The sequence below is a fragment of the Drosophila miranda genome (assembly GCF_003369915.1).
Source record: "Drosophila miranda strain MSH22 chromosome Y unlocalized genomic scaffold, D.miranda_PacBio2.1 Contig_Y3_pilon, whole genome shotgun sequence".
Classification (NCBI taxonomy): Eukaryota; Metazoa; Arthropoda; class Insecta; order Diptera; family Drosophilidae; genus Drosophila; species Drosophila miranda.
In genome coordinates this window covers 3,998,249-4,025,630 of record NW_022881625.1, presented here as the reverse complement: position 1 = coordinate 4,025,630, position 27,382 = coordinate 3,998,249, and the positions used below count along the sequence as shown (strand labels likewise).

The window sequence follows — 27,382 nt, the reverse complement described above, 5'->3', positions numbered from 1 at the left end:
CCTTTGAATTATCTTCCCATTTCAGTCGCTATGCCAAGATGTGGTACAAGGGTGTGAGCTTCACCAGCGAGGCGTGCGCTCTCATCTACCTGGTGGACACAGCCGGGACGCGCACCACAACCGACACTTTCACCGATCTGACCAAGGACTACACCCTGGCAGTGTTCTATTAGTGAGTCCCCCCGGCCAATTGCATCGCTTCTTATTTGGCTAATTTCGATTTAATTCCCGAACTTCTCGCAGCGACTCGCGCCATGGTCCCTCTTATATGGCTGAAGCCCATGACGTGATTGCCAATTCAGCTTACAACTGTACCGAGGATGGCACTGAGATCTATGACATAAACGGATTTCGCATCACCCAGGCAGCCGATGGCCTGGTGAAGGTCACTCGTGTGGACAACAAGTGCTTGATTCGCACCAGTCCCGGCAATGGATCGGCCACTTTGACCACACCTGGCATCCATTGCACTGCCTCTCTGGGCAAGACCTCGCATCTGTTTGTTTGGTGAGTGTCAAACCGATGCTCTCAACCTCCCCCTCCCCCTCCCCCTCGCCCGTCATCCTGCTCTGCTAACTTCCGTTCTGTTCTGTCCTTTGTAGTCGCAATGAGAAGCGCATGCACTTCGATGGATCCTGTTTCATTGTACGCAACGCCGGACACTCCGCCGGCTTCAATGAGAACAACCTGCTCATTGTCTACTGAGCGGCGTTCGTAGTCCGGAGATAGAAACGGCGCAGTGGTAGCCCATCCCACACGCACACACTCACACATGTCAACACATTTCACCTGGAACACATACATAGACACCTACAGCAGCACACTTGAGGGACCTTGACGTGGAGAGAGGGATTCAGTTAGGATCCCGGAATTTAGGAATATCAAAATCAATTTGGGAAATAAGTTAGAAAGCAAATATGTTCGTACACAAACCAGCACCTCACCACACCACACACACACACCTCACCGAAGGAACTCAGCCCAGTCCTATCTGGGTTCCGATTGCTCGACATGGGCGCAACACAACCACACCACCAACCCCCAGGGAATACTAGTTGTCTTTCGTTTACCATTGCCTACATATATATCATGCCATATATATGCGTGTATTACTAGTTGTTATTGCAAATCGGGCGCGCTTTCCTGCTTCCCCAAATCAGTTGGCCGTGCCAGCGTTTGGTGTTCAAAAAAAGAAACATCGTTTTTCTACTCGTTTCCATTTCGGCTTTTTCAGTTCTTCTAAATTGTTTCTTTTACGCAGTTCAGTTCTAAATTTTGTTTGATAGACTTTAAAAATGGCAAAACTCAAGAAAAAAAAGTTTAAAGAAATATGTCCCAAAAAAAAATGTACAAAATTTGCACAGTTGGTGCGTCTGATTAAGCAACGTGTATTCAACAATTATAGTAGATCAGAGGACTAGTTCTCTTGGGCGTTAGGCAACGTAACGCCAGTGCCGATACATTATTTCTAAGCTACCAGTTCTTTCAATGCAATCCAATAATGTTCATCCACACCCGTAGCATACAGACACTCGAACACGTAACCCATAATCACACACACCGCACACTATTTACAAGAGGCAAAAGAAAGTGAATTATTTGCAAGTGGCACAGCGCCAGCCACAGTTAAAACAGCCACAGGACACACATGAAAGTTTCAACAGATCCTGTGAAAGGTAGAAAGTGAGAGTTTATTAAATTAACCCCCTAATTGCTGCTGGGAACTTCCCTGGGGAGGCTCCCCCGCAACCCTGTTTTTCATCAGAAAGTTTATGAAATTCAATTTCCCCAAAAAATGGGGAATGGAATGGAAAAAGGCCGGGCATCAATTTTCCTGCATTATCGTTTAATGAGCCGACAATTATGCGAGGCCCCTCTGCTTCGCCACCATGCACGTCTATAGATATTCAATAAACTTGAATTCACAGCCATAACTCTCCGAACGAGTTCATTCCACATGCATTTTGGCCAGGGCATAGGGCAAGTCAACTCGATTTCCGGCTATTAAGACATGGCTGAATTTCAGACGTGGAATGCAACGCCATGGAGTGCCGAGTCCAGGCAGGATAATTACATTTTAACCGGGTGATTCGAGCGGAGAGGAGAGTCGACAGCAACGTCAACGGTAATGGATAAATGCACATCTTCCGCCGCCCTGGGGGTCCTGGGAGCCGTCCTGGGGCACGGCACATTTAATGGGAAATGAATGGCAATGTTGGAGGTAGAAATCGAGGGGGAACGTTGTGAGTTGCTGCGGACACCGCAACTCTACAGTTATACCCGATACTTAGTCAGTATGGCTCTCCTCCGGCAGCCGCCGCTAATATTGAACGACACGACAAAGAATGCGTGCGAGAGAGACAGAAAATCAGTCTGAGCGTGACGTCGGGCGCTGCGTAGCCACTGCAATTTGATTTGTTCCTATTGGCTATAAAAATGATCTGATCTGATCCAGATTCCGCAGTCTAATAGATATGGTCATTATCTATGATTCTGCGTTTTTAGTTTTCTCGAATCTGCAATATTGTGGATGCAACAGATTTTCGTCCTTTGTGTGGGCGGAAGGGGGTGGGGCGAAATTTTGAGATATTTTTGTAGCAGTGACATATCACAGAAGTCTGGATCCAAAACATCGTTGCTCTAGCTCTTATAGTCTTTGAGCACTAGGCGCTAATAGGGACGGACAGACGGACAGACAAACGGACGGACGGACGGACGGACAGACGGACAGACAGAAAGGGCTCAATCGACTCGGCTATTGATGCTGATCAAGAATATATATACTTTATGGGGTCGGAAACGATTCCTTCTGGACGTTACACACATCCATTTTCACCACAAATCTAATATACCCCAATACTCATTTTGAGTATCGGGTATAAAAAGCTATAGAGAGAGTTTTCTAAGAATCCGTCGCTAGGTGATAGGTTTCTTAAAGCATTCTTTAGGAGGTCTCGCAAAACATAACTACATTTTAGAAGCAATACATTTCCACTGCCGGGAACAGCGGATGTGGGTGATCAATTTTTCCTGACTTCTTGCTCAATGAATTTATATCTGACGTTGCAGGTCAATGAATTTATATCTGACGTTGCTGGTCAGGAAATGAAACGAGGGGGAACGTTGTGAGTTGCTGCGGACACCGCAACTCTACGGTTATCCCCGAAACTAAGTCAGTATGGCTCTCCTCCGGCAGACGCCGCTAATATTAAACGACACGACAAAGAGTGCGTGCGAGAGAGACAGAAAATCAGTCTGAGCGTGAAGTCGGGCGCTGCGTAGCCACTGCAAATTGATTTGTTCCTATTGGCTATAAAAATGATCTGATCTGATCCAGATTCAGCAATCTGATAGATATGGTCATTATCTATGATTCTGCGTTTTTAGTTTTCTCGAATGTGCAATATTGTGGATGCAACAGATTTTCGTCCTTTGTGGGGGCGGAAGGGGGTGGGGCGAAATTCTGAGATATACGTTTTATAGTGAGATCTAACAGAAGTGCGGATACCAAATTTGGTTACTCTAGCCTTAATAGTCTCTGAGATTTGTGGATGCCCCAGATTTTCGTCCTTTGCGGTGGCGGAAGGGGGTGTGGCGAAATTTGGCCACGAAACGGTCAAGGTCCGATATCACAGGAGTGTGGATACCAAAGTTGATTGCTCTGGCTCTTATAGGTTCTGAGATCCTTGAACTCATATTTTGCAATTGGCAAAGCCGACCATGAAACCTGTGTGTTAGAGAGAGACAGAGCGAGAAAGAATGAAATTGTTTTCTTGATTCTGGCTATAATAATTATACGATCTGGTTGAGATCTTACATTCTAAAACATATAGTCATCCTCTACGATTCTGCGTTTTTGGTTTTATCGTATCTTTAAAAATGTGGATGCCACAGATTTTCGTTCTTTGTGGGGCGGAAATGGGCGGGGCGAAGTTTTGAAATATTTTTGTAGCAGTGACATATCACAGAAGTCTGGATCCAAAACATCGTTGCTCTCGCTCTTATAGTCTTTAAGCACTAGGCGCTGAAGGGGACGGACAGACGGACGGACGGACAGACGGACAGACAGACAGGGCTCAATCGACTCGGCTATTGATGCTGATCAAGAATATATATACTTTATGGGGTCGGAAACGATTCCTTCTGGACGTTACACACATCCACTTTTACCACAAATCTAATATACCCCAATACTCATTTTGAGTATCGGGTATAAAATGCTACGTGTGTGTTAGAGAGAGACAGGGCGAGAAAAAATGAAATTGTTTTCTTGATGCTGGCTATAATAATAATACGATCCAATTCAGATTCTGCAGTCTAAAAGATATAGTCATTCTCTACGATTCTGCGTTTTTGGTTTTCTCATATCTTTAAAATTGTGGATGCCACAGATTTTCGTCCTTTGTGGGGGCGGAAGTGGGCGGGGCGAAGTTTTGAAATATTTTTGTAGCAGGGACATATCACAGAAGTCTGGATCCAAAACATCGTTGCTCTAGCTCTTATAGTCTTTGAGCACTAGGCGCTGAAGGGGACGGACAGACGGACGGACGGACAGACAGACAGGGCTCAATCGACTCGGCTATTGATGCTGATCAAGCATATATATACTTTATGGGGTCGGAAACGATTCCTTCTGGACGTTACACACATCCATTTTCACCACAAATCTAATATACCCCAATACTCATTTTGAGTATCGGGTATAAAAAGCTATAGAGAGAGTTTTCTAAGAATCCGTCGCTAGGTGATAGGTTTCTTAAAGCATTCTTTAGGTCTCGCGAAACATAACTACATTTTAGAAGCAATACATTTCCGCTGCCGCACATGTTACTACTACAAGTGATCACGGCGGACGCCACTTCAGAACCAAACCCAACAACAACGACGCAGCAGCAGCCAAAGAGAGAGGGGAATACACCAAGAACCGAAAACCAACGGCATCGACGCAGCAACGGCGAGGAATACACCGAGAAAGCAGAAACCCAACGACAACGACGCAGCAGCAGCCAAAGAGGGAGAGGAATACACCAAGTATCGAAATCCAACGGCACCGACACAGCAACGGGGAGGAATACACCAAGAATCGAACTCCAACGGCACCGACACAGAAACGGGGAGGAATACACCAAGAAAAAAAACCCAACAACAACAACGCAGCGGAAGCCAAAGAGAGAGAGGGGAATACACCAAGAGCCGAAACGGTAGCCAACAGCATCAATTCAGCGACGGCCGAAGACGAGAAGCGCCGAAAAGATAAGCCGCCAGCGTCGACGCAGCAACGAAGCGCCGAAACGGTATGCCCACAGCAGCAACGGCAGAAGAGAAACGCGGAAAACTAAAGCGAAGTAACGACGCGCCAGCAGCGAAAAGGAGAGGCAAAAGTCACCGGCGCAGCGTAGACGCCGAACGACGGCGCCAGCCCTCTGCCGCCGCGAGAATGACGACGCTGGCCGCCCACGCTGGCGCTGGATCGGGAGAGTTCTGAGGCTTGAGAAGAAAAACGTGGATGAGAAAAATTCGATTGGGAGCAGTCTTAGGAGTCGGACGTGTTCGCGGAAAAATTCGAGTGGCTTGGAAAAAGTAAAAACACGTGGCGGCCCGGATCCACGCCAACGCTATCAGTGACACGGGGAAGATCCGGCATCGACGCTGCGCTTACGGGGAGAAGACCCTGCATCGATACTACACTTACGGAGAAGAGATCCTGCATCTACGCTGCACCCACGGGGAAGAGGAGGCTTTCGACGAGTACAAGCGTGAGAGTTCAGGGGTAAGCTAGTCTCTAGACGTGTATACGGGCTGCTGAGCGGTGCGATAGGTAGGGAACCAAGAGAGAATAAAGTGAAATGTAACGAGTATAACAGAAACATAGCCCGACCACCAACTATATATACACTAGGGAACCTGGAGGCCCGGGGCTTCATCTTCTCTGCCCTTCCTCCCGCCTCTTGCCGAGCCTGCGTGCTTCCATCCAGTAGTTCGTAGCCCGACAGGATCCTGAGGCCGCTGTCCGGCGATTGCCTAGGCATTCTCGGTGACACCTGTCGGCGTTCCCTCGGCATGATTCCCTCCCGTAGTTTGTGACCTCGCAGGGTCCCGAGGCCGCTATCCGACGATCGTCTAAGCGTCCCCGGTGACGCCTGTTGCTGTCTCGCCTGATCCCCGTAGTTCCCTGGGTTCCGAAGGGGCTGTCCGGCGATTGCCTAGGCCCTCTCGGCGATACCTGCCCTGTATGATAAAGACTTTCGCAGTAATGTTTAGCCCGATAGTGTCCCGTGAGTGCTATCCGGCGATTGCCTAAGCACTCTCGGCGATACACGTCGGTATTCTCGTACTCGTAGTAATTCTTAGTTCGGCGGTGTCCCGTAAGTGCTATCAGGCGATTGCCTAGGCACTCTCGGTGATGCTCGTCGATAATCCTGACCCTCGTAGTAATTCTTAGTCCGACAGGGTCCCGTAAGTACCGTCCGGCGATAGCCTAGGTACCCTCGGCGACACTTGTTGGTATTTCCGCATAGCGAAAACCCCCTTTCCGCGTCGTAGTAATTCTTAGGCCGACAGGGTCCCGTAAGTACCGTCCGGCGATAGCCTAGGTACTTTCGGTGATACTTGTCGGTATTTCCGCATAGCAAAGTTCCCCTTTCCGTGTCGTAGTAATTCTTAGGCCGACAGGGTCCCGTAAGTGCCGTCCGGCGATAGCCTAGGCACTCTCGGCGATACTTGCCAGTATTTCCGCATAGCAAAGTTCCCCTTCCGCGTCGTAGTAATTCTTAGGCCGACAGGGTCCCGTAAGTACCGTCCGGCGATAGCCCAGGTACTCTCGGCGATACTTGTCGGTATTCCCGCACAGCAAAGTTCCCCTTTCCGCGTCGTAGTAATTCTTAGGCCGACAGGGTCCCGTAAGTGCCGTCCGGCGATAGCATAGGCACTCTCGGCGATACTTGCCGGTATTTCCGCATAGCAAAGTCCCCCTTCCGCGTCGTAGTAATTCTTAGGCCGACCGGGTCCAGTAAGTACCGTCCGGCGATAGCCTAGGTACTCTCGGCGATACTTGTCGGTATTCCCGCATAGCAAAGTCCCCCTTCCCGCTTCGTAGTAACTCTCAGGCCGGCAGGGTCCCGTAAGTACTGTCCGGCGGTAGCCTAGGTACTCTCGGCGACACCTGTCGGTATTATCGCATAGTAAAGACCTTCGTATTGATTCTGAGTTCGGTGGGGTCCTGAAGGCGCTATTCGGCGATATCCGGAGTGCTCTCGGTGAAACCAACTGCCACGTCCCACGCTACGATCGCTCCCGTCCGCGGGACTGCTGCCCCGTCCCCCATCGTCGGTCCGAAATACGGAGTCCCGGCAAATTATAAATATTACTGTAATTTCGACCCTGGAGTAGACTGAGATATGTACCCCAGCCCAGGATCGCTTCCTTACAGATGGCGCCCGAGCAGGGACTCCGGGATTCCGTTATGTTTTGGGGCGCTAAGTGGAACAGTCGATCAGAAGAAAGAGTAGCAGGGGGAATCGGGACTGTACCATGCGCAAGCACGGCCAGTCGGAATCACTAGGACAAGAATAGCTGTATATCTCTGTAAAAAAACCGCACGTGAGGTCGCCCATTATTCACCTACAGCCGAGGCTGGCTTCCCTAACCTCCCTAGCAATAGCGTCAGCACGTGGCCGCTGCGCCCACATGAGGAGGAGAGCGCCGCGGCGAGGCGGCAGAGAAAGAGAACCGAGCCGAAGCTGAGCAGAAATCGCTAGAGAGAGTGCGACATGTACGCGGCGAGCAGCGCGTCGTGGGCGGTAGAGGCCGAGCGAGCGTCGGAATCCTTCCGAAGACCAACCAGCCCGGCTATATATTTCGTACTCAGACCCAGAAGAGGATAGTCAACGCCCGGCCCTCAGCGAGAAGAGTCAATGCCCGGCCCTCAGCGCGAGCAGTCATTCAATGCCCGGTCTTCAGCGCGATCATTCAATGCCCGGCCTACAAAACAATAGCCGATAGTCAATGCCCGGCCCTCAGCGCGAGCAGTCAACACCCGGTCTTCAGAGCAGTCTTTCGATGCCCGGTCTTCAGCGCGATCATTCAAGGCCCGGCCTACAAAACGATAGCGGAGAGTAAACGCCCGGCCTTAAAAGTGATCAGTCAGCGTTCAGCCATCAACACGGGACGAGATCCAACGCTTAAATCAACGAACCCAGCACGACCAGGACCACAAGGACAATTCCAAGGACAACGATAGCAAGGACTATCGACCAGGACCCCAAGCAGCAAGGTCGCCAAGGACGCCTCCACTGGACAACCGTGTTAACCGTACATACGCCGTGCTTCCGTGACTAGCCCCAAGGACTCCGGTATTCAGTGCGTGACCTAAGAAAAGATTCTACCGGAGGCTCAATACGTGATACTACCGTCGGAAACGCGAAAGACCTCGAAGTGCCAGTTCGACCACCGTGCTTCGACATGGGGGTACAGTGGATTTCGTATCGGCGCAAGGACGAATTGCAGGCCATCGCCGCCGAATTCGGCCTCGGTGAAACCGGGACAGTGGACGAACTGCGCAGCCGGATCTCGGCCTTTATCTCGCGCGGTGAGCATCCGACTGGGATCGAAAAACGGATCAAAGAGCTCGGAATGGTCTTCGACAGCGCGCCCCGCCCGAGAAGCCCGAGGAACACGTCCCCGTCGCCGGGACCGAGTCAGCGAGAGCGGAAGGAAGGGATCTGTGCGGAGCAGCCTCTATCTATCATAATTCCCGAGTTCCCGCGCGAAGCTCACGGCGACTCTGGCCGGCTTGAAACCACGACTGACCGGCGACATGGTGACAATCACCACCAGCACCGCTTCCCGAGGAAGCCGGAACTTCGCGACCCGGAAGGGAAGAAATTTCCTTCGCCGCCCTGGCCGATAAGCTGCGCAATTGGGGTCTGAAGTTCGACGGACACTCGGATGCGCTGGCTTTCATCGAACGGTTGGAAGAAAGGGTCGACTCATATGGCGGAAGCCCAGCACAACTGCCGCCAGCCATCTCCGGGCTACTAACTGGCAAGGCAGAAGGATGGTTTAGGACGTTCCAGATGCAAGGCAAGCCATGGACCGAGTTCCGGAAGGAGTTCTTGGAGTTCTTCCTACCCCCAGGATCTACGAGAACCTTCGGCCGGAATACCAACTGTTCACCCGTACACATGAGTTCGAGACGTTGCGAGAACTGACCCAATTGATAGTAGCGTACGAGACAACGCGGGACCGCGAACAAACCCCCCCAGCTAACGACCGCCCAAATACGAAAGCCAGAACGCCATCATACCAAGGACCCGGATTATCCACCCCACAGCATGCTCCTCCAGACGACACCGGGCCCTCCCGGAGCGCCGAGACGGCAAGGACCCAGGATGGAGACCGGAAGGTCATTTCAGCAGTTCATGCATGAATCGGCGAGTGCTATTCTGTTGGGAGTGTGGCCGCCGCGGCATCCGGACGATCGACTGCTGTAGGCTATCCGAGTCGGGAAACGGGCCGGAGTCTCCGCTCGTCAGGGAACCGATCGGAGACATACCTCCAGGGCCCCCAGAAGTAACTCATCCCTTAAGTTTGGAAGGAGGCAGGATCGCCGCGCTAGTAACCATCGAAGGAGTACCGCTCACAGCTACCCTCGACACGGGAGCAACGCGGTCGTTCGTCAGTCATCGCATCGCTCATGAAGTAAGTACCGGAGGGAACGCACGGAATATAAGGAATATAAGGTACAGCAAAGGAGGTGACGCAAGCAGTTTCGGTCAAGGTACGTCTGGATCAACAGGAAACGCTGGTGATTCTATTAGTACTACCCATGGTAGTGGACGACATCATACTGGGTTCGATTTCCTTTGCGGCGTCCAGGCCATAATACAATGCGGACTAGCGTACTTGCAGTTGACCCAGCGGGCGATCCGGGAAACCAACCCGATCCCCTCATCATCCTCGACTCGGCCCCGCATGGTTACTTTTAGTGACGAAAGTCCCGCGACTGCATCCGCTGGTCCTACCCACTCGACCAATCCAACGGCGACCCACCGGACGAAGACAACGCACCAGAATCCCAACCACGGCAGACCCAGCAACGTACCAGTGACAACGCACCAGAATCCCAACCACGCCAGACCCAGCAATGTACCAGTGACAACGCACCCGAATCCCAACCACGCCAGACCCAGCCAGACCCACGACAACGCATCAGGATCTCGAACACGCCAGACCCAGCAACGCCACCCGAACCCAACCCACGATTCGATACGACCGCGCCAGAACCAACAACGAAGATTCGACGGAGACGACTGCGACACTGCTGGACACACCCAGGGCCAGTCCGTCCGCCTCGAAGAACACCCAGAGCAACGAAGATTCGACGGAGACGACTGCGACACCGCTGGACACACCCAGGGCCAGTCCGTCCGCCTCGAAGAACACCCAGAGAAACGAGGATTCGACGGAGACGACTGCGACACCGCTGGACACACCCAGGGCCAGTCCATCTGCCTCGAAAACCACCCAGAGTATCCCTACCAAGACAACGGAGCTAAGCCACGACCACGCCAGAACCAGCAGTAACCTGAGGACAACGTTTCTAAGTTTCGACCACGCCAGACTCAGCAGCAATACAAGGACAACGCATAGAAGCCTCGACCACGCCAGACCTAGCAGCAATACAAGGACAACGCATCTAAGCCCCGACCGAGACGGACCCGGCGGCGCTTAAATTATAACACGATCGACGCGAGCCAAATCAGAAATGCACAGCAGTGCGGCTCAATCAGAGCGAACGACCCCACGGGAAACCAGCATCGCTCTACACCACGGCCCGCTACGCCTGGAAGACCACGGCCCCGAAGGACATGGGCGGGTCAAGGTAGACCAACTCGCACCTCACCCCCCAACGAATTATCAACTCGCCCCGTTAGCCGATGCCGCGGTCGGTCGACAACGCAACCCTTTTCGAAGATCAGACTCGACTAACCCAGTTACCGTGAACCTCGACTACAGGTTCATCAAGGCAAACGAAGGAAAACTGCGAGTTTAGCCGACTTAAAGGCGTTCCACGGAGTGGACCACCCCGAGGAGAACCCAACGACGTTGGAGAGACCTGAATGACCTGCCGACTTCGCAAGGGCCACTTGCGGTAGCGCGCTACCGTCACGTCCTCGCCCCGTAAGGGGCGCGACCCACGAAACCGTAAGCTACGTATACATCCCCTTATGGGATTAGATAAGTACTACACCCAATGTAAACATCTTCTTACTCGCACCGCTCAAGCAGGATAGGGGGAGGGTATTAGTACTTCTAGTTAAGACAGGCAGGTTCTAACCGACAGGCATTTTCTCCCTAGAATCGACTGAAGACATGAAGCGTCTAAGAGACGGAAGGCAAACTCGGCCCCTAGGGGCAAATGGTGATACGACGGGACACCCTAGCGGAGACCAGCAGCCTGAAGTCCCGGCACCTGCCGACGAACCAACGACACACCGGACTCGCGGCTGGATCGTCGACCCCAATGGGCCATCCGCCTCCCGTCAAGCCCAGCTGAGGCGGGTCGGAGAGGCGACACTTCGACAACAGGACAGGATGCCATGGTGCCGCCGCGCGGCAGCCATCCAAGGGTGGATCGACCAACAAACCCAGGGCCCGGGGACCGACGCCGAAGAGGAAGTAGAGCCCGATGGCCGCTTCGCAACCGCAGGTGTCCGCTCGGCGCCCAATAACGACGTCGCCGCCCTGAATCGCCATTGGTTCGAGAGTTATGGGGCTGCCATCGACGACGACAACGCGACCACGGACACCGACGAGCACGAGACGATAATACGCGACGCTCAAAGCCTGGCGTCCACGCTGCAGGACGAAGGGAACCGACACCCACTGGCTCGCGGGAACGAATGGGACCTGGCCGGTCAAGGTCGGGCAGCCACCCCTCTAGCAGTACCACGACCCGCCGCAGTTGAATGCGAGCATCACGCGAATGATGCCACCTTACACACACACGTATAGAACGTATCTAATTGGGTTTACGATAAAGAACTCTTGTTTCCCTTCCTCTGAATGCAACTCGATTTGAACTGTAATTATGGGAAAACGTTTCTCTTGTTTCGTGTCGTTTGCAGCCTGACCGCTATGTGCCCGGCTCCCCCATTTTTCGCGACAGCAGTCCAGCGCGCCCCGCCATCTCAGCCTCAGGGGCGCCTATAACAGCTTCTTCTTGTGACAGTTGAGAACCTTGACGGCACTGGCGTTCCTTACACAGGAGTCATCACTGTAGCCGTCCTATTAGGTGCAAACATAGCATTCGAGTGCTGCAAGAGAGGGAGAGAGAGAGTGAGAGAGACATAGAGAATATTGAACGAGGTCATGACGCTGCTATGCCTTTCGCTTTCGTTTCGTTGTTTTTCAACGAATGAGCATCAAGGGCAGAGTCTGCTTCATTAAATGTCGCCTTTTGCTGGATACAAATCCACACCGCAAATATCTTGTATGGTAATCCAAGAAAACTCTTTTCACACACCATATGAATGTCAAAGTGTGTTCAGGAGGTAGTCTTTCTTTCTGGTTTTCTTTGAAGAAATTCCCTGAGAGCGCAAAGGGAGCTGGCTGGCGGTAATTAAGAACAAAGTGAACCACAGCCGTGGCCACCCATTTCTGGGGGCCTCCATTGTTTATGGCCCGCTGTGGTGGCCAACTGTCAAGTGAGCATCGCCTGCACCTACACGCCCCACCCCACCCACATCGTGGCACCTCAGCGGGACCGCCGACTGGAGGAATGCTTTCAACATTTCTTTGGGTGACTCGCAATTGGGATCAAGTCAATATTTGCAGAGTAAAAATAAAAATTACTTCCGCCCGAAACTCGAGCGTTTCTTAAGTATGTCACATCCACCACTCTCCACCTGGATGGATGACCCGCCGCTTGGCGCCACTGTGACGAGAGCAGTGGAGTGGTGGACGATTCCAGTGAACTGAATAGCGGCTCACTGGGACCAGAGTTGTCGCCTAGTCGAAGGAGAGCGTATAACAAAAGATGCAAAGCAGGGTTGAGTTGGAGACGGGGACTAGTCGCGAATGGGAATGGTTTTGAATAATTTTCATAGGCATTGTTGCAAAATTTGCACTTGAATTTTCGTGTTTTGCCGCACTTTATCAATGAATAAAATATGAAATCAAATTCGTGGTCTCATTTCGACGGAGGAAATGGTAATTAAATAATTGAAGCATTGAATTAAATAAGGAAAGTAATTAAATTCAGGGAAATTCTTCGAAAAGATAGCCACGAATAGAGTTCTATATGGATACATATACTTCATACATTCGTACATCCGATGTAAATACATATACACCACCAATACATATGACCTCACATCTAATGATGTAATTGCTTTTATTCAAAGCAAAATAAAAGCCGTGGGTTTAAAGGTGGAGAAATTTAACTTCTCTTATGCCAGGGAGATAGCCTCGTTTAAGATAAGCATCTCCCCAACTCAATTTGACACCATTTGCTCCGCCAAATTTTTGCCGGAGCATTTGGTGGTGAAGGAGTTTAAGGCTAAGAAGAAGAATAGGCCCCCATATCCCTTCCAAATCTTTCCAGTGTGCCACCCTCAACCTCAACTTCCTCTTCCTCAACTTCCCGTCTTGCTTCCACCTTTCTAAAAAACTAACTTCTCTTTTAGTAACCTATCAGAATGTAAGAGGCTTGCGTAGTAAGCTCAGCATTCTTTTCCGGGATAGTGTTGCATTTGCTTCCCACGTTATTGTGTTTACTGAAACCTGGTTAAAGCCGGACATTCTTAGTTCCGAGGTTTTGGCAGGTCGGTACACAACTTTTAGAAAGGACCGTTCGTCTCGACGTGCAGGGGGGGGGTCCAATTGCAGTGGACTCTTACTTCACGTCGGAACACTTCACAGTCCAAGTTCAACAGGAACTGGAATTCCTGTGTGTAAAACTGATTCTTCCCGCTTTCGCTATATTCATTACTTGCTCGTATATCCCACCTTCTTCGGATATTTCAATTTATGAGCAGCACTTGTCCGCTTTAACCGCTGTTTCTTCCTCGCTATCTGATAAAGATCGTATGATAGTTCTTGGTGACTTCAACTTGCCAGGAACTGTTTGGTCTTCGGTAAACGAGTCTAGTATCCTAGTGCCCATGTCACGACATGACTTTGTTGACGGCTTGCTTGACCTATCCCTGTCTCAAGTCAACCATGTGAAAAATTCCTTGGGTCGATTGCTTGATCTGTGCTTTGTATCGGATCCGACCATAGTGTTGTTAGCCCGAGCCCTTCCGCTCACTATACCTGAAGACGCCTACCACCCTACTTTCGAGGTGTCGGTAGATATAGGACCAACTGTATTGGATCGGTCGAGTAGGCTGCCCGAACGTGTCCGCTGCTTTCGTAAAGCCGAGTTTGCGAAGCTTAATAACCTCATTAGGGATTTTGATTGGTCCGCTTTGTACTTGTGCACTGATATCATAAAAGGCACAAACATTTTTTACAATGCTCTTGGCACATTTTTCGATTCTTGTGTCCCGCTTTCTTGTCCGACTAGATCTGGAAAACCCCCTTGGTTTACCAAAGAGTTATCCAGTCTAAAAAACTTAAAATCAAGACTTTATAAAAAATTTCAAGAAGTGGGTTCTCCTACTTCTCACTCTCGCTATGTATTAGCTCGGTCAAACTTTTCAGTTCTTAATGCTCAATGCTATAAGAACTACCTATCTCGATGCAGGATACGTTTTTCTCGGGACCCTAAACAGTTTTACAGCTTCGTAAACAGTAAGCGTAGAACGTCCGCACACCCATCCTCGCTATCATTTTGTAATACGTCAGCAAATAATGATCAGGCACTTGCCGATCTTTTTGCCCAATTCTTCCAAACCACCTATTCTGAGGAAAGCTACTCTGGTCATCCGTACCCATACGGTTTACCGAGGTCGAACGGCATTTTTAGTCCCTTGTTAAATGAATGTTCCCTACTTCATGACCTTCGACTAGTTAAGCCGGTGTTTTCACCGGGTACAGACGGGGTTCCAGGTTGTTTACTCAGGTACTGCGCCGAGGCTCTGTGTGGACCTTTGCTTAAACTATTCACCCTGTCCATTGATTCTTCTTGCTTCCCCCCGATCTGGAAGGAATCGTTTATAATTCCTCTCCATAAAAAAGGTAACAAGTCTGATGCAAAAAATTATAGAGGTATAGCAAAGTTATCCGCTATTCCTAAAATGTTTGAGAATGTTTTAACTCCGCACTTGCAACATCTCTGCAAGTCACTTATATCTCCAACTCAGCATGGATTTATAAGGCGGCGATCAACCACCACGAACTTGTTAGAGTTTACCTCTTTCATTATTAAAGGCTTTCAATGTAACTTAAAGACTTAACGTAAAGCATTCGACTCTGTAAACCATTCCCTTTTAGCGCATAAACTTGACCTTTTAGGGTTTCCGCCCAACCTCCTGAGATGGATTTCTAGCTATCTTTGTTCTAGGTCTCAAAGAGTCCTCTTCAAAAACTCCCTCTCTTTACCAGTAAAGGTTTCTTCGGGAGTACCACAAGGCAGCCATCTAGGCCCCTTACTCTTCACACTCTTTATTAATGACTTACCTTCAGTATTAACATACTCTCGAGTACTTATGTATGCGGATGATGTTAAACTCTGTGTCCAGTACAAGGACATTTCATTTCATTCTCGCTTGCAATCCGATCTCAATAACTTTCAGTCATGGTGTTGTGCAAACTTGTTACACCTTAATGCCTCGAAATGCAAAGTTATGACATTTCATCGTTCTAGCCCTTTGTTGGCTCCCTACAGCCTATTTGGTGGTTCTCTTGAGAGAATTACCCTGGTGGATGATCTGGGTGTTATGTTAGACCCCAAGTTAAAGTTTTCCGAACACATTTCTACCATGGTAAATAAGGCCATGGGCGTGCTTGGGTTTATAAAGAGGTGGTCAAAGGAATTTGACGACCCCTATATAACAAAGACTCTCTATACCTCGCTTGTTCGTCCGATCTTAGAATACGGCTCCTGTGTATGGTGCCCTCAGTACAAAGTACACCAGGACCGTATAGAATCGGTACAGAAAAACTTTTTACTCTTTGCTCTGCGGGGCCTTAACTGGGATGCGGGTGTAAGACTCCCATCTTACTCTAGTAGACTACTATTAGTAAACCTCCCATCCTTAGTTAACCGTAGAAAAATGCTTGGTGTGATATTTATGCACAACTTGATCAGGGGTGACATAGACAGCCCTGATCTGTTGAGCCGCATAAACTTCACGATTCCTATTAGACTGACTAGAAATTTTATACCGTTGTTCCTTCCACTTTGTAGATCGAATTATTCCTTGCATGAACCGTTTAGGGTCTTATGCTCGGATTATAATTCCCTCACCATATTATATCCACCACTAATTCTCTTCCTCTTGTTAAATTACTAATCCTTACACACCTTTCTATTAATTAGTAACTGTAGTGGTATTTGTATTTTGATTGCATGCTTAGTTTCTTAGTAAGTTTAGTACTAATTTTCCTCGAATGTCAGTCTAATAGCTATCTTTCTTGCATGTTCGCGTTTGGTTCGGCTACGCACCGCGCGTCATGCGGCAGCGCCCCTCGGTCGGTTGGCGGGAGGAGGGCTGCGTTTTGCCTGGGATCCGCGCGTAACAGCCTTCTGCTGGTGTCACACGGGCCACTTGACGGTGCAGTAACTGCATCGCCTCTTGAAAGATGCAGTCATTGCATGTCAACGTCCACAGAACATATGTACATACGTTTCTACCCACAAATTATTATTATTTTTGATGTGTGAAGGATGCACACACACACAGAAAATGGATTGCCCTGAATGGTGTGTGGAGCGGGCGTTCATTTTGTAAAAATAATTGCTTTGCTCACGGATTTTTACAGAAATGATTATTGATGAGCACTTTGGCCTATTTTATCAAAATCAAACCCGACACGACAACGTCACCGCCGGCATCCGTCCGTCCCTCTGTCCGTTTGGTTTGCCCGTCGCTGGCAAATGAAGCGTGAAATGTGGCCCGACACCGCGGGCACCGCGCCAGCATACATTAAATCTTTCGAAAGTTTTGCATCAGCTCCCCCCCACGTACACCCTCTGGCCGAGTGCTTAGCACACCTCAGCGCGGGGAAAGGGCCGGTTAGATGGGGTTTTTGGCAAGTACCGAGACTGCAGATGACGTCAAGAGGCCGGCACGGCAGACATAGACCGCAGACCAATCCGACCAACCAGCCGACCAGCCATAGATCCCCCTCGGACTGTGTGTTCCTCTTGGGTAAGCCACAGCGGAGGCGACAATTGCTTCCAGGAAATCCCCATGATTCACTCGAGGATGATGTCGCCGCGGGCTCGGATTTACTTGAGATGTGTAAACAACACAGTCACTCAAATTTCACGAGCCCTGCGCGATGATTCGATGAGGAATGAGGAAAATGCCAGGAATGCCAAAATATTGATGGAAGTCAAGCCGAGGCTTTTAGCCAGGCGACGCGTGCCAATCCGCAAGATCTTCTCCCATGTACACTTTTTTTTTTTTTTTTTTTTTTAATATTCATATACTTATTTATTTGCTCTATAATATATACTATACAATTTATATTTAACTTAATTTAACGGACAAGAGTATGTTGGGACTAGGGGCCCCGCGGACTGCGGTACTGACGCAAAGCATTGCTTCGCAGTGGAGTGGACACCTACTCCGTCTGCTCCTTCCGCCTTCTCTCCAAGGACCTAAGCGTTGGCATCACGCTAGAGGCGAACTCCGCGGCCGCTTCCCACACCTTCGGGTCTGCCAGCATCAGCGGCACCAGAGTCTCGGTGCTGACCCTAGACCCTGCTGCTGTCTCCAATGTCTGACGCTCGAGGTCAATCCTGTGGCAGTCGAAGAGGACGTGGCGAGCGTCCTCCTCTATGCCTGTGCCACACTCGGGGCACCAGTCCTCTGTCTCTTGGCCGAAGCGCTTGAGGTAGCCGCGGAAGCAGCCATGTCCGCTCAGTGCCTGGGTAAGGTAGAAATACACCTGGCCGTGCTTCCTTTCAACCCAGCATGCTATGCTTGGGATGAGGGTGTGGGTCCATCGGCCTTTGGGTGAGTGGTCCCATCGAGTCTGCCATCTGTCTATGCTGATCCTTCTGGCGGCGTCCTAAATGTCTGCTTTGGAGCGTACCTCGGCTGCACTGTCCGTCATGGCATCATGGATCTCCTTCCTCTCCCTTATCAGCTCCCTGAGCGTAACTTGCCCGGCAATGACTAACGCGGCTTCGTCTGAGATGGTCCGGAACGAGCACGCGATCCTAATGGCGCACAGTCTGTACGTTGCCTCCACTCCTCCCACACCGCTGCGGCGTAGAGCATCTGCGACGTCACGACGCTCGTCAGCAGTTTCCTCGTTGCCTGCTTTGGCCCTCTGGTGTTTAGCAGCATCCTGGATAGCTCTCCCGCGGTCCCACCGGCCTTCGTGTGGACGTATTCTAGATGCTCTTTGAAGGACAGGCGCGTGTCGATGAGGACTCCAAGGTACTTGATGGACCTCTGCGATTCGATCGCGGTCCCACCAACCTGCACTCTGGCGGTCTCGACCACTTTACGGCTGGATATTAGGCCCGCCTCCGTTTTTTGGGCCGCCAGATCCAGCCCCGCGGCGGCTAGCCGCGCCTCGACGGCTTGTATGGCGACGTAGGCAAGCTCCTCCACTGCGGCAAGTTCCTTCGCTACCGCCACTATTGCGACGTCGTCAGCGAAACCCACCAGGTTAGTGTTGGCTGGCATCGGGAGCCGTAGGACCCCGTCGTACATGGCGTTCCAGAGCAGAGGTCCCAAAACGGAGCCCTGCGGGACTCCGGCTGAGACTTCGTATTCCCTAGAGCCCTGACATGTGTCCATTGTCAGCACCCTATTGCTGAAATAGCTGCGCGCTATATTCAGTAGGTAGCCCGGGATGTTGAAGGACCTCAGTGCCTCCAGCGTCCGGGTCCAGTCGGCCGAGTTGAAGGCGTTCCTTATGTCCAGTGTCACCACCAGACAATAGGACTTGGTTCCGCCTCTCCACCTAGTCCCAGCAATGGCTTCCTCTGCCGTTTGTACGACCCTCAAGATGGCGTCCAGCGTCGACCTCCCTTTCCTAAACCAGTGTTGGTTCTGGGAGAGACCGCCTGCTGCTTCGATGGCTGCGCTCAGCCTTGCACCGATCACCCTTTCGAAGACTTTTCCCATGGGGTCCAGAAGGCAGATGGGCCTGTAGGAAGAGGCCACCCCTGGCGGCTTGCCCGGCTTGGTTAATAGTAGCAGCCGTTGCCTTTTCCACCTCTCGGGGAACGTCCCCTCCTGGAGGCATTTGTTGAAAAGGCCCGCAACTTCCCTCGGGAGTAGAAGAAGTGCCAGCTTCAAAGCGCTGTTGCGGATCGCATCCGGACCCGGAGCCTTCCTAGGTATCAGGTTTCTGCCTGCCTGCAACACCTCGGCTTCCGTAACCTCGCAGATGTCGCTCGGGCTATGCTCGAACCGCAGGGAGCTAGGGATCTGCCGTCCTCGAGGAAACAGTGCCCTGACTATACCCTCCAGTGCCTCTGGATCTGTTGGAGCTTTGCTGCCCGTGTTCAGCCTCTTCACCACCATCCTGTACGCGCCTCCCCAGTGGTCCTCTTCGGCGGCATCACACAGCTTAAGGAAGCATTCCCTCTTGCTGTTCCTTATGGCGGTCTTCAGATCCTTTCGCCGCTTTGTAGGTCTCGCTGCATCGGGCCAAGCGCGGTGTGCCTCTGGCTCGCTGGAGCAGCCTTCTGGCCCGGTGGCAGGTGCTACGGAGAACCGCAATCGCTTCGCTCCACCAGAAAACTGGATCCTTGTGCTTCCGGAACGTCCCTCTCGGTAGCAGGCTCTGGTCGCAGGCGCCTTCAAGTGCGTCCGCCAATTTGGTCGCCATATCGTTGGCTCCATCTGCATCGTTTGCAGAGTAGCTCTCAAGGGCGCTTGCGAAGGCTTGGGCCCTCAGCGTGTCCTGGCGGTACGCCTTACCATGCCGGAACGGGGTACCTCTCGATCGGGCAAGGGTGCCCAGGGTGCATAGTATGGCCTCGTGGTCGCTGGCAGTGTATACGTCGCTGATCCTCCATCGGGCGTGCCGGGCCAGCGTGCTGCTGGCATAGGTGAGATCGATGATCGACCCTACACCTGCCCTGCTGAAAGTTTGTTGGGACCCTTCGTTCAGAAGGACGACGTCCAGAGAGGCAAAAGCCTCCAACACCGTGCGGCCTCTGGCGTTTGTACGGGAGGACCCCCATTCCAGGGCCCAGGCGTTGAAGTCGCCTCCGACTACGACGTTGTTCCGTCCTCGCAGATCGCAGCTCAGCTCGTCCATAATGCGGCTGAAAGTCTCCAGTGAGAGGCTGGGTGCCAGGTAGCAGCTGTAGAACCATATGCCGCCTACATACCCTCGGACGAACCCGTCTGCCGACTTGGTGTCGCGCAATTGCGGCGCATCGACGCCACAGAGCCACAGGGCCGCTTTGCCAGTAAGGTCCGTGGCCCAATCGCTGCTGCTGCCCACCTTATGTGGTTCGCTGAGGAGTGCCACCTCAGAGCCAAGCTCGCGCACCGTCTGCGTCAGGAGATCCTGTGCGGCCCTGCAGTGATTCAGGTTGAGTTGAATCAACTGCATGTCGTCCTGGTTTTGCCGACCCCGCTTCGCGTGGCTGGGCAGTTTTTAGTGCCTGCCTGGTGCGTGACCTCCTTCTTTCCAGCTGCTGAGCAGATGAAGCACGCAGGCTCTTTTTTGCATTCGGCAACTTTGTGCCCTTTCTCCCCGCATTTGATGCAGCAGCCACTCCTGTCCACTGTACTCTTGCAGTTCCGTGCGATATGCCCGGGTTCCAGGCATCGGTAGCACCTTGGGAGTCCATCTCTTTCCCGGATCCTACATATGGTCCAGCCGATCCTCACCTTGCCGCCTTTCAGGACCGCCTGGCCCAGGGAGAAGGGCAAGCTGATCTTTTGCCACCTCCAGCAGAAGGTTGCCGTTTATGGTGCGGCGTACCTTGGAGACGCAGCTTCCCAGGTCGGAAAGCTGGTTGTCGTGTCGTCTGGTGACCATTGCCAGAACCTCGCTGTACGACTTCCCGGGGGCCTGAACTATGACCGCGTCTGGGCGAGCGCGGCGTGCTGCTCTCGGCCTCTTGGCCACCACGCTCCATTCGCTGTCCGGGATTCCGGGGCTCTTGGGCTGCCTCATGGCGCTGGTCGTCGCCACGTCTCCGTGTGGCCGCAACGACGCCTTTTTAAGGGTCCTCTTGGTTGCGATAGCTCCTTTTCGCTGCCTTGGGCGCGTAGGTGGGGTTCCCGGCTCCCCCATTGGACCTTCGGCCACGGATGGCTGGCTAAGTCTACACCACGGTTCGGCTTGCGCTGCGGCATCTTTCCTCCAGACGGTCGTTGTCTGCTGCTCCTTGTCTGCGCTCCGCGTGCTCTGTGAACATTGCGGGCACAGGCCTTGGGCGTCGGAGCCTTCCTGCAGCGCGCTTCTACCCGCTGCAGCCTCTTGGCTCGATTCGATGATGTCCGAGTGCAGCTCCTTCATGCGCACGAACAGTGCTCTGGGTGGCCATGTTGATGTGGCGCGTATTTTTGTCCATCATCCTGGTCTGAACCTCATCAAGGATTTTTCCCAGCTCCGAGAGGTTCTCAAGGCAGGTAGCCTCCTGGTGGGCCTTGCTCTTCTTGGGCGGCGTTTGCCTCTGGGAACTTCCCGGGCTGGCTGGGTCCCGAACCCTCTTGGGGTCTCCCTAGAGTCAAGGTCCCGACTCTGCGCCGCTGCTGCTGGAGATGGAGATGGCTCGGGTGCCGGCGATCGGGCGAGCATGCTACCCTTCCTGAAGGCGAGCTTTTCATCCTCCTCCATTCCTATTGTTTACTTTAGAATTTGAATTTCGAAATTAAAATCTCCCTCCGTTGGCGCGCAACTCCAGCTCTCTCCAACACTCTGGCAGCCCTGGGTCGATCGGGGCTGTCTGGCAGCACCGTCCGTGTGGCAACTCTACGCGATCACCTGTCTGGCGGCGCGATCAGCTGCTGTGTGTGAAGCTCCATGTACACTTGTACGTGTGTGTGTGTACACGGATATGTGTGAATGTAATTTCATAGCTGACAGACGACGCGGCATTATCTACTCTATATGCGAGTGTGTGGCAACAAATATCGCCTGCTGAATGACCAGACACATTTATTTGTTGCCGCTGCCTCATCTTGACAATCAATTAATTTTCCCCCTCCCAAACCGGAGGCAAGGCTCCCCGCTCCCCCCGCTCCCACACCCGCTGTCAACAAAGGAAAGTGGCGTCGCGGGCGCTAATTGTTTTTAATGCAAATGGAAAAGGATTTAATAGCGAAGGCGAAACACATTAAGAATGGATTTTTAAAACCATTTCAATTATGCCACAAGTTCCCCATCAATCTGGCTGCGTGCCTCTTCTACTTCTGCCGCCTGATGACGCCTCTGTTTTAACTGCTATGACGTCAACGATTGCAACACTCTTCAGCTGTGCAGCCAGTGCATCCCGTCTCGGCCGGATTTGTCTGCGCCAAAGTTCACTTACACTTTCATGAGTTTTCTTGGGTTGACGAAAATAGTTTTTCCACATTTCGCATTCGACCGAGTGGAAATGAAATCCCCTTGGAGCATAGATATAATATTTCAGAGCAGTGCTCGCTGCCAAAAGCTTACTGTTACACATTCGTTCTGCGAAACGAAATCCAGTTAATTAAAATGTGGCAAGCAAATAATAAACAAGCAATTCAAACTAGAAAAAGACCACAATTCTGCTTCCTCTCTGCCTTTGCCTGCCGTAAATGGCCGTCCAATTGGTAATGGCTCGACAAAAATCACACATTCATATTTACGAACCATAAATATGGACTCGTACTACCAAAAAAAGGAAAGGAAAAAAATAAAAGGAGGTTAACCAATTTGTTCGCTTGCGGCTGCTGTAAGTGACAACAAAAGAGGTGGTGGAGCCGGTCAAGGCATTGTAGCTTTTTACAAATGAGTTTCCGTATTTCATTCGGATTCCATGCATATTGCATTTTCTATAAATACAGTATTTGCCAACTGTTCTTTTTTATTTTCACTCTCAAACTGAGTCAATGCAGGGCGTGGGCGGAGGTGCAGATGCAGCTGCAACAGCAACAGCAACAGCATCGGGGTGGCAGCATCAGCACCGAAAATAAATTTCAAATATGTCACAAGCAAAATGAGATAGAATTTTTAGGCGAATATTCGCTGTGCCATGCTGCGTGGGCAGCGATGGCCAAATGCAGGGGAAGTCAATGCGCTCTAGCCGAAAAAGTGAAAGCCAGCATCAATCATGTGAGCAGGCGAGGGGATATAGTTGTCAATCGATTCTCAAGAAGTTCAGGGTTGCCTACTGAACTGAACCGTTCGACAATAGTTCTCTACGATCAAGACTACAAGGTGGCAAAACAATAACACTCCCCCACACACCAGACGTGCGATGTCTCAGCTAATTTTCATTGCCACAAGCGCGGACGGGCGTCCTTCAGGGCCTGCCAAATTCTAAATTTTGGCTAATTTGTCAACAGCCCCCAGCATTATCCGCACATATCCGGCAATTTGGGTAGAACCAAACATCTAACAAAAGCTGTACACATTCGCTACTTACACTATATGGATAGTACGGATTAAATAACTGGAACCATGTGTCCGCTATAGAGATCTTAGCTTGTACATACATAAATGGGCACCTAGCACTATTATATTTTGCATGCAAATTCCAGGACACAAGTGTGTACCCTCACGTCGAGCACACAGCACAGTACTTTTACATGGCCAAGTGCAACTCTTTTGGCTGACTTTTCAATTTTCTAATATGCTTTAAAGCTTCTGCTTGATGCTGTTGGGAGCGGCGCCTATTGCTTAATTCGATTTTGCTTGACTTTGATGCTGGCAAACTTCATTTGTCCGACTCTAAAAGCGTGAAATAGGATTAGGCCGACGGAAATGCATTCAAGCTGACTTAAATCCATTTCTAGTTGTGCAACGATACAAAGTACCGATTAATAATCTATAGGAAATCAGATTTGAGAGGAGTTAGGGAAGAGAGAGTTGCAGTGCACGCAGTTTATGGAAGAGATCCAAATTAAATTAAGACTGCCAGAAGTATTCCACAAATAGCCATGACCAGAATGAAGCTACTTTGGGCCAAAACGATGACGGGTCAATACTTTTTTCCAGGCTTGTGGATAGATCAGCGTCAGTGCGGCGCCTTAATGCAAGTCTGTGAACGAATTGTATTTGGTAAATTTTCTTTACAGGAATCCGAAAGGATCGAACAAGGTGAAAATGAGCAGTGTACGAATTAAACATTTTACCATTTAACCATTTGGTAATTTGGTAAACCATTTTTTTGTGAAGCTCAAGACTCAAGCCACGGAGTACCATTAATAATACGAAAATGTACAGTAATTAATATCTGATCTACATCCATACAACATTGAAATGCAGCCCTGAATATCGCTCCGATTATAATCGGGAGACAGCTCTGCTTTTCACTTTGAATTCCGGTTTGAGCAGGCGACGACTTTCAGTGTGAAAATCCGAGCAGTCATCCTTTCGAAAATTGTGCCAGCGAGCGGAGCTCATGTAAAGTGGAAAATTAAATATAAAAATTAAAATTCCTCTCAGAGTCGTAGTGAGAAGTGTCGAACAAAATCTTCTAAAACTGTATTTAGCACGCGCGTGTTCTCAAGTTAGTTCACACATATTTAAAGTGAAAAATTTCGCATTTGCCGCACACACGAACACACGCACGCACACAGAAACGCCGGTTTTGTGAACTCACTTGACGAAAAGAAAGAGCGAGAAGAAAAAAGTTGCCAAATCAAAGTGGTCACCGAGCCGAAGTCCGTTGAGCCCAAGGTCAGCACCAAGGAGGCGCAGTGCCAGTCATCGGACTGCGAGACTTCCCAGCAGGAGCCGGTCTCGCAAGTAAGCAGCCCGAAGGGCGCCCGTGTAGGGATCTTCAATGCCGAGGACTTCTTGTCGCGTGCTCAGATGAACGACAAAATCAACAACATCTTGCGCTCGCCCACCAAGCCGCCCAACGGGGTGCGCCAGCGCTCCGTCTACACCAACAACCCATCGCCGGTAAGTGAAATTCCAAGCAATAACGTGAAAGTTTCTTCAATTTTCAGACATTTTGTTTTACAAAACTGCCGCATCATCGCGCTAGCAGGGTATCAACAGCGAGTTAACAGCCGCCGCAGACTTAACAGCTCGGCAACAGCAGCATTGCCACATCACCTCATTGCCCTCTCCTGTTATTTCAGACCTTCTTATTTTCCGTCTCGCTCTTTTCCACCATTGCTCTCTTACTTTCCGACTTTAATATTCGAATTTTCCTTCTCTATTCCCCCCCTCTTCTCTTCTCTTCTAATACTATTCAAAATAGTTTGGTTAATTTCTATAAAAATCAAATGCAAATTGGGAAAAACGCACACACGTATGTAAGTACATATATGTATGTATGTATATGCATGCGTTAACAGAATGTTAGCAACAGTTGCAAAGTCATTCGATTGCTGCGCTGCTGACACTTTATCTCGTATCTGTCGTTTTCTCTCCTGCCGGTATTCAATTATTTTCTGGCACTTTCACTTCCTCACCTCTTCATTTCCTTCCGGATCTAACTTCCGCTACTACCACTCGCCTTCTCATCCCCCCCTCCCTTAGCAAGCAAGCTTGCGTGTCGGCATGACTGTGGGCCGGCTGTCCCAACGCATGAGCAACATCTCGCTGTCCTCCGGCACGGACTCCGTGGGCCACATGGATCGCGGCAGCAGCTCCAGTCTCGCTAGCAGCGCCACCGTTGGCACCAACACCATCACCAGCGGCATTTCCAAGGAGTGCGCCAATTACCCCGTCGGCAGTCAGTCGGCCCGTCCATACGTCCAACTGCCGGGCATACACATTTCCAACCCTCCCCAGTACGGGCCAGGGAATATGCAGGAAATAGACGCTGGCAAAATACCGCACAACGGCAAGGCACTCACAGGGCGCTACAATGCCACGCCCACCTATGGCTTCGACAACGAGCAGAACTACTGCCTGGTAAGAGGCTCCTGCATATCTGTAAATCTAGCCGATTCTATGCTCAATCTCAGAATTCCCAACAGTTGCCGTCTCCAATGCCCCCTCCACCATACGCCTTGGCACGCGTGAGCAGCACACGCAACTTCGCGCTCGAGAACCACACACCGCCGGCATGTCCCGGCTCTGGACCCATTGCCATGACGAACGGCACCATCCAGTTGCGCCTCCGCGATGGCGTGCGGTGAGTGTGGACGCCCCCAGCCCCTTGGCTCTTCTTTAAGACCGACCCCTAATGTTAATACCTTTCTTTGCATGGGGCAGCATTGACATGACTCTGGACAAGGCGGTGCGCGTGCTCAATCAGCGCAGCATGCTGGCAGTTGCTCTATCACGCAACTGCAGCAACTCGGCTTTGATCCACCCCAATGGACGCATCTTGCAGAGCGGCGCTAAAGTCGAAATAGTCACCTACGACAGCATGAAGGGCAATAACTTTGTGTGAGTGGGAATGGCCCTTACCCCAACGTGGCATCTTTTGAATCCTTTGAATTATCTTCCCATTACAGTCGCTATGCCAAGATGTGGTACAAGGGTGTGAGCTTCACCAGCGAGGCGTGCGCTCTCATCTACCTGGTGGACACAGCCGGGACGCGCACCACAACCGACACTTTCACCGATCTGACCAAGGACTACACCCTGGCAGTGTTCTATGAGTGAGTCCCCCCGGCCAATTGCATCGCTTCTTATTTGGCTAATTTCGATTTAATTCCCGAACTTCTCGCAGCGACTCGCGCCATGGTCCCTCTTATATGGCTGAAGCCCATGACGTGATTGCCAATTCAGCGTACACCTGTACCGAGGATGGCACTGAGATCTATGACATAAACGGATTTCGCATCACCCAGGCAGCCGATGGCCTGGTGAAGGTCACTCGTGTGGACAACAAGTGCTTGATTCGCACCAGTCCCGGCAATGGATCGGCCACTTTGACCACACCTGGCATCCATTGCACTGCCTCTCTGGGCAAGACCTCGCATCTGTTTGTTCGGTGAGTGTCAAACAGACGCTCTCAACCTCCCCCTCCCCCTCGCCCATAATCCTGCTCTGCTAACTTCCGTTCTGTTCTGTCCTTTGTAGTCGCAATGAGAAGCGCATGCACTTCGATGGATCCTGTTTCATTGTACGCAACGCCGGACACTCCGCCGGCTTCAATGAGAACAACCTGCTCATTGTCTACTGA

The 27,382-nt window shown here is 51.0% G+C and overlaps 1 protein-coding gene across 1 annotated transcript in view; it reads left to right on the top strand.

The window, feature by feature from the left end:
• The window catches only part of LOC117194616, a 27,445-nt gene extending 63 nt beyond the window's left edge, over positions 1 to 27,382 (top strand). Inside the window, exons 2-11 of the mRNA XM_033399144.1 lie at positions 26 to 172; positions 244 to 507; positions 24,783 to 24,799; positions 24,917 to 25,197; positions 25,783 to 26,160; positions 26,214 to 26,383; positions 26,464 to 26,640; positions 26,709 to 26,855; positions 26,927 to 27,190; positions 27,280 to 27,382. Coding sequence (XP_033255035.1) covers positions 26 to 172; positions 244 to 507; positions 24,783 to 24,799; positions 24,917 to 25,197; positions 25,783 to 26,160; positions 26,214 to 26,383; positions 26,464 to 26,640; positions 26,709 to 26,855; positions 26,927 to 27,190; positions 27,280 to 27,382 — 1,948 coding nt within the window. The remainder of the gene's footprint in view (positions 1 to 25; positions 173 to 243; positions 508 to 24,782; positions 24,800 to 24,916; positions 25,198 to 25,782; positions 26,161 to 26,213; positions 26,384 to 26,463; positions 26,641 to 26,708; positions 26,856 to 26,926; positions 27,191 to 27,279) is intronic.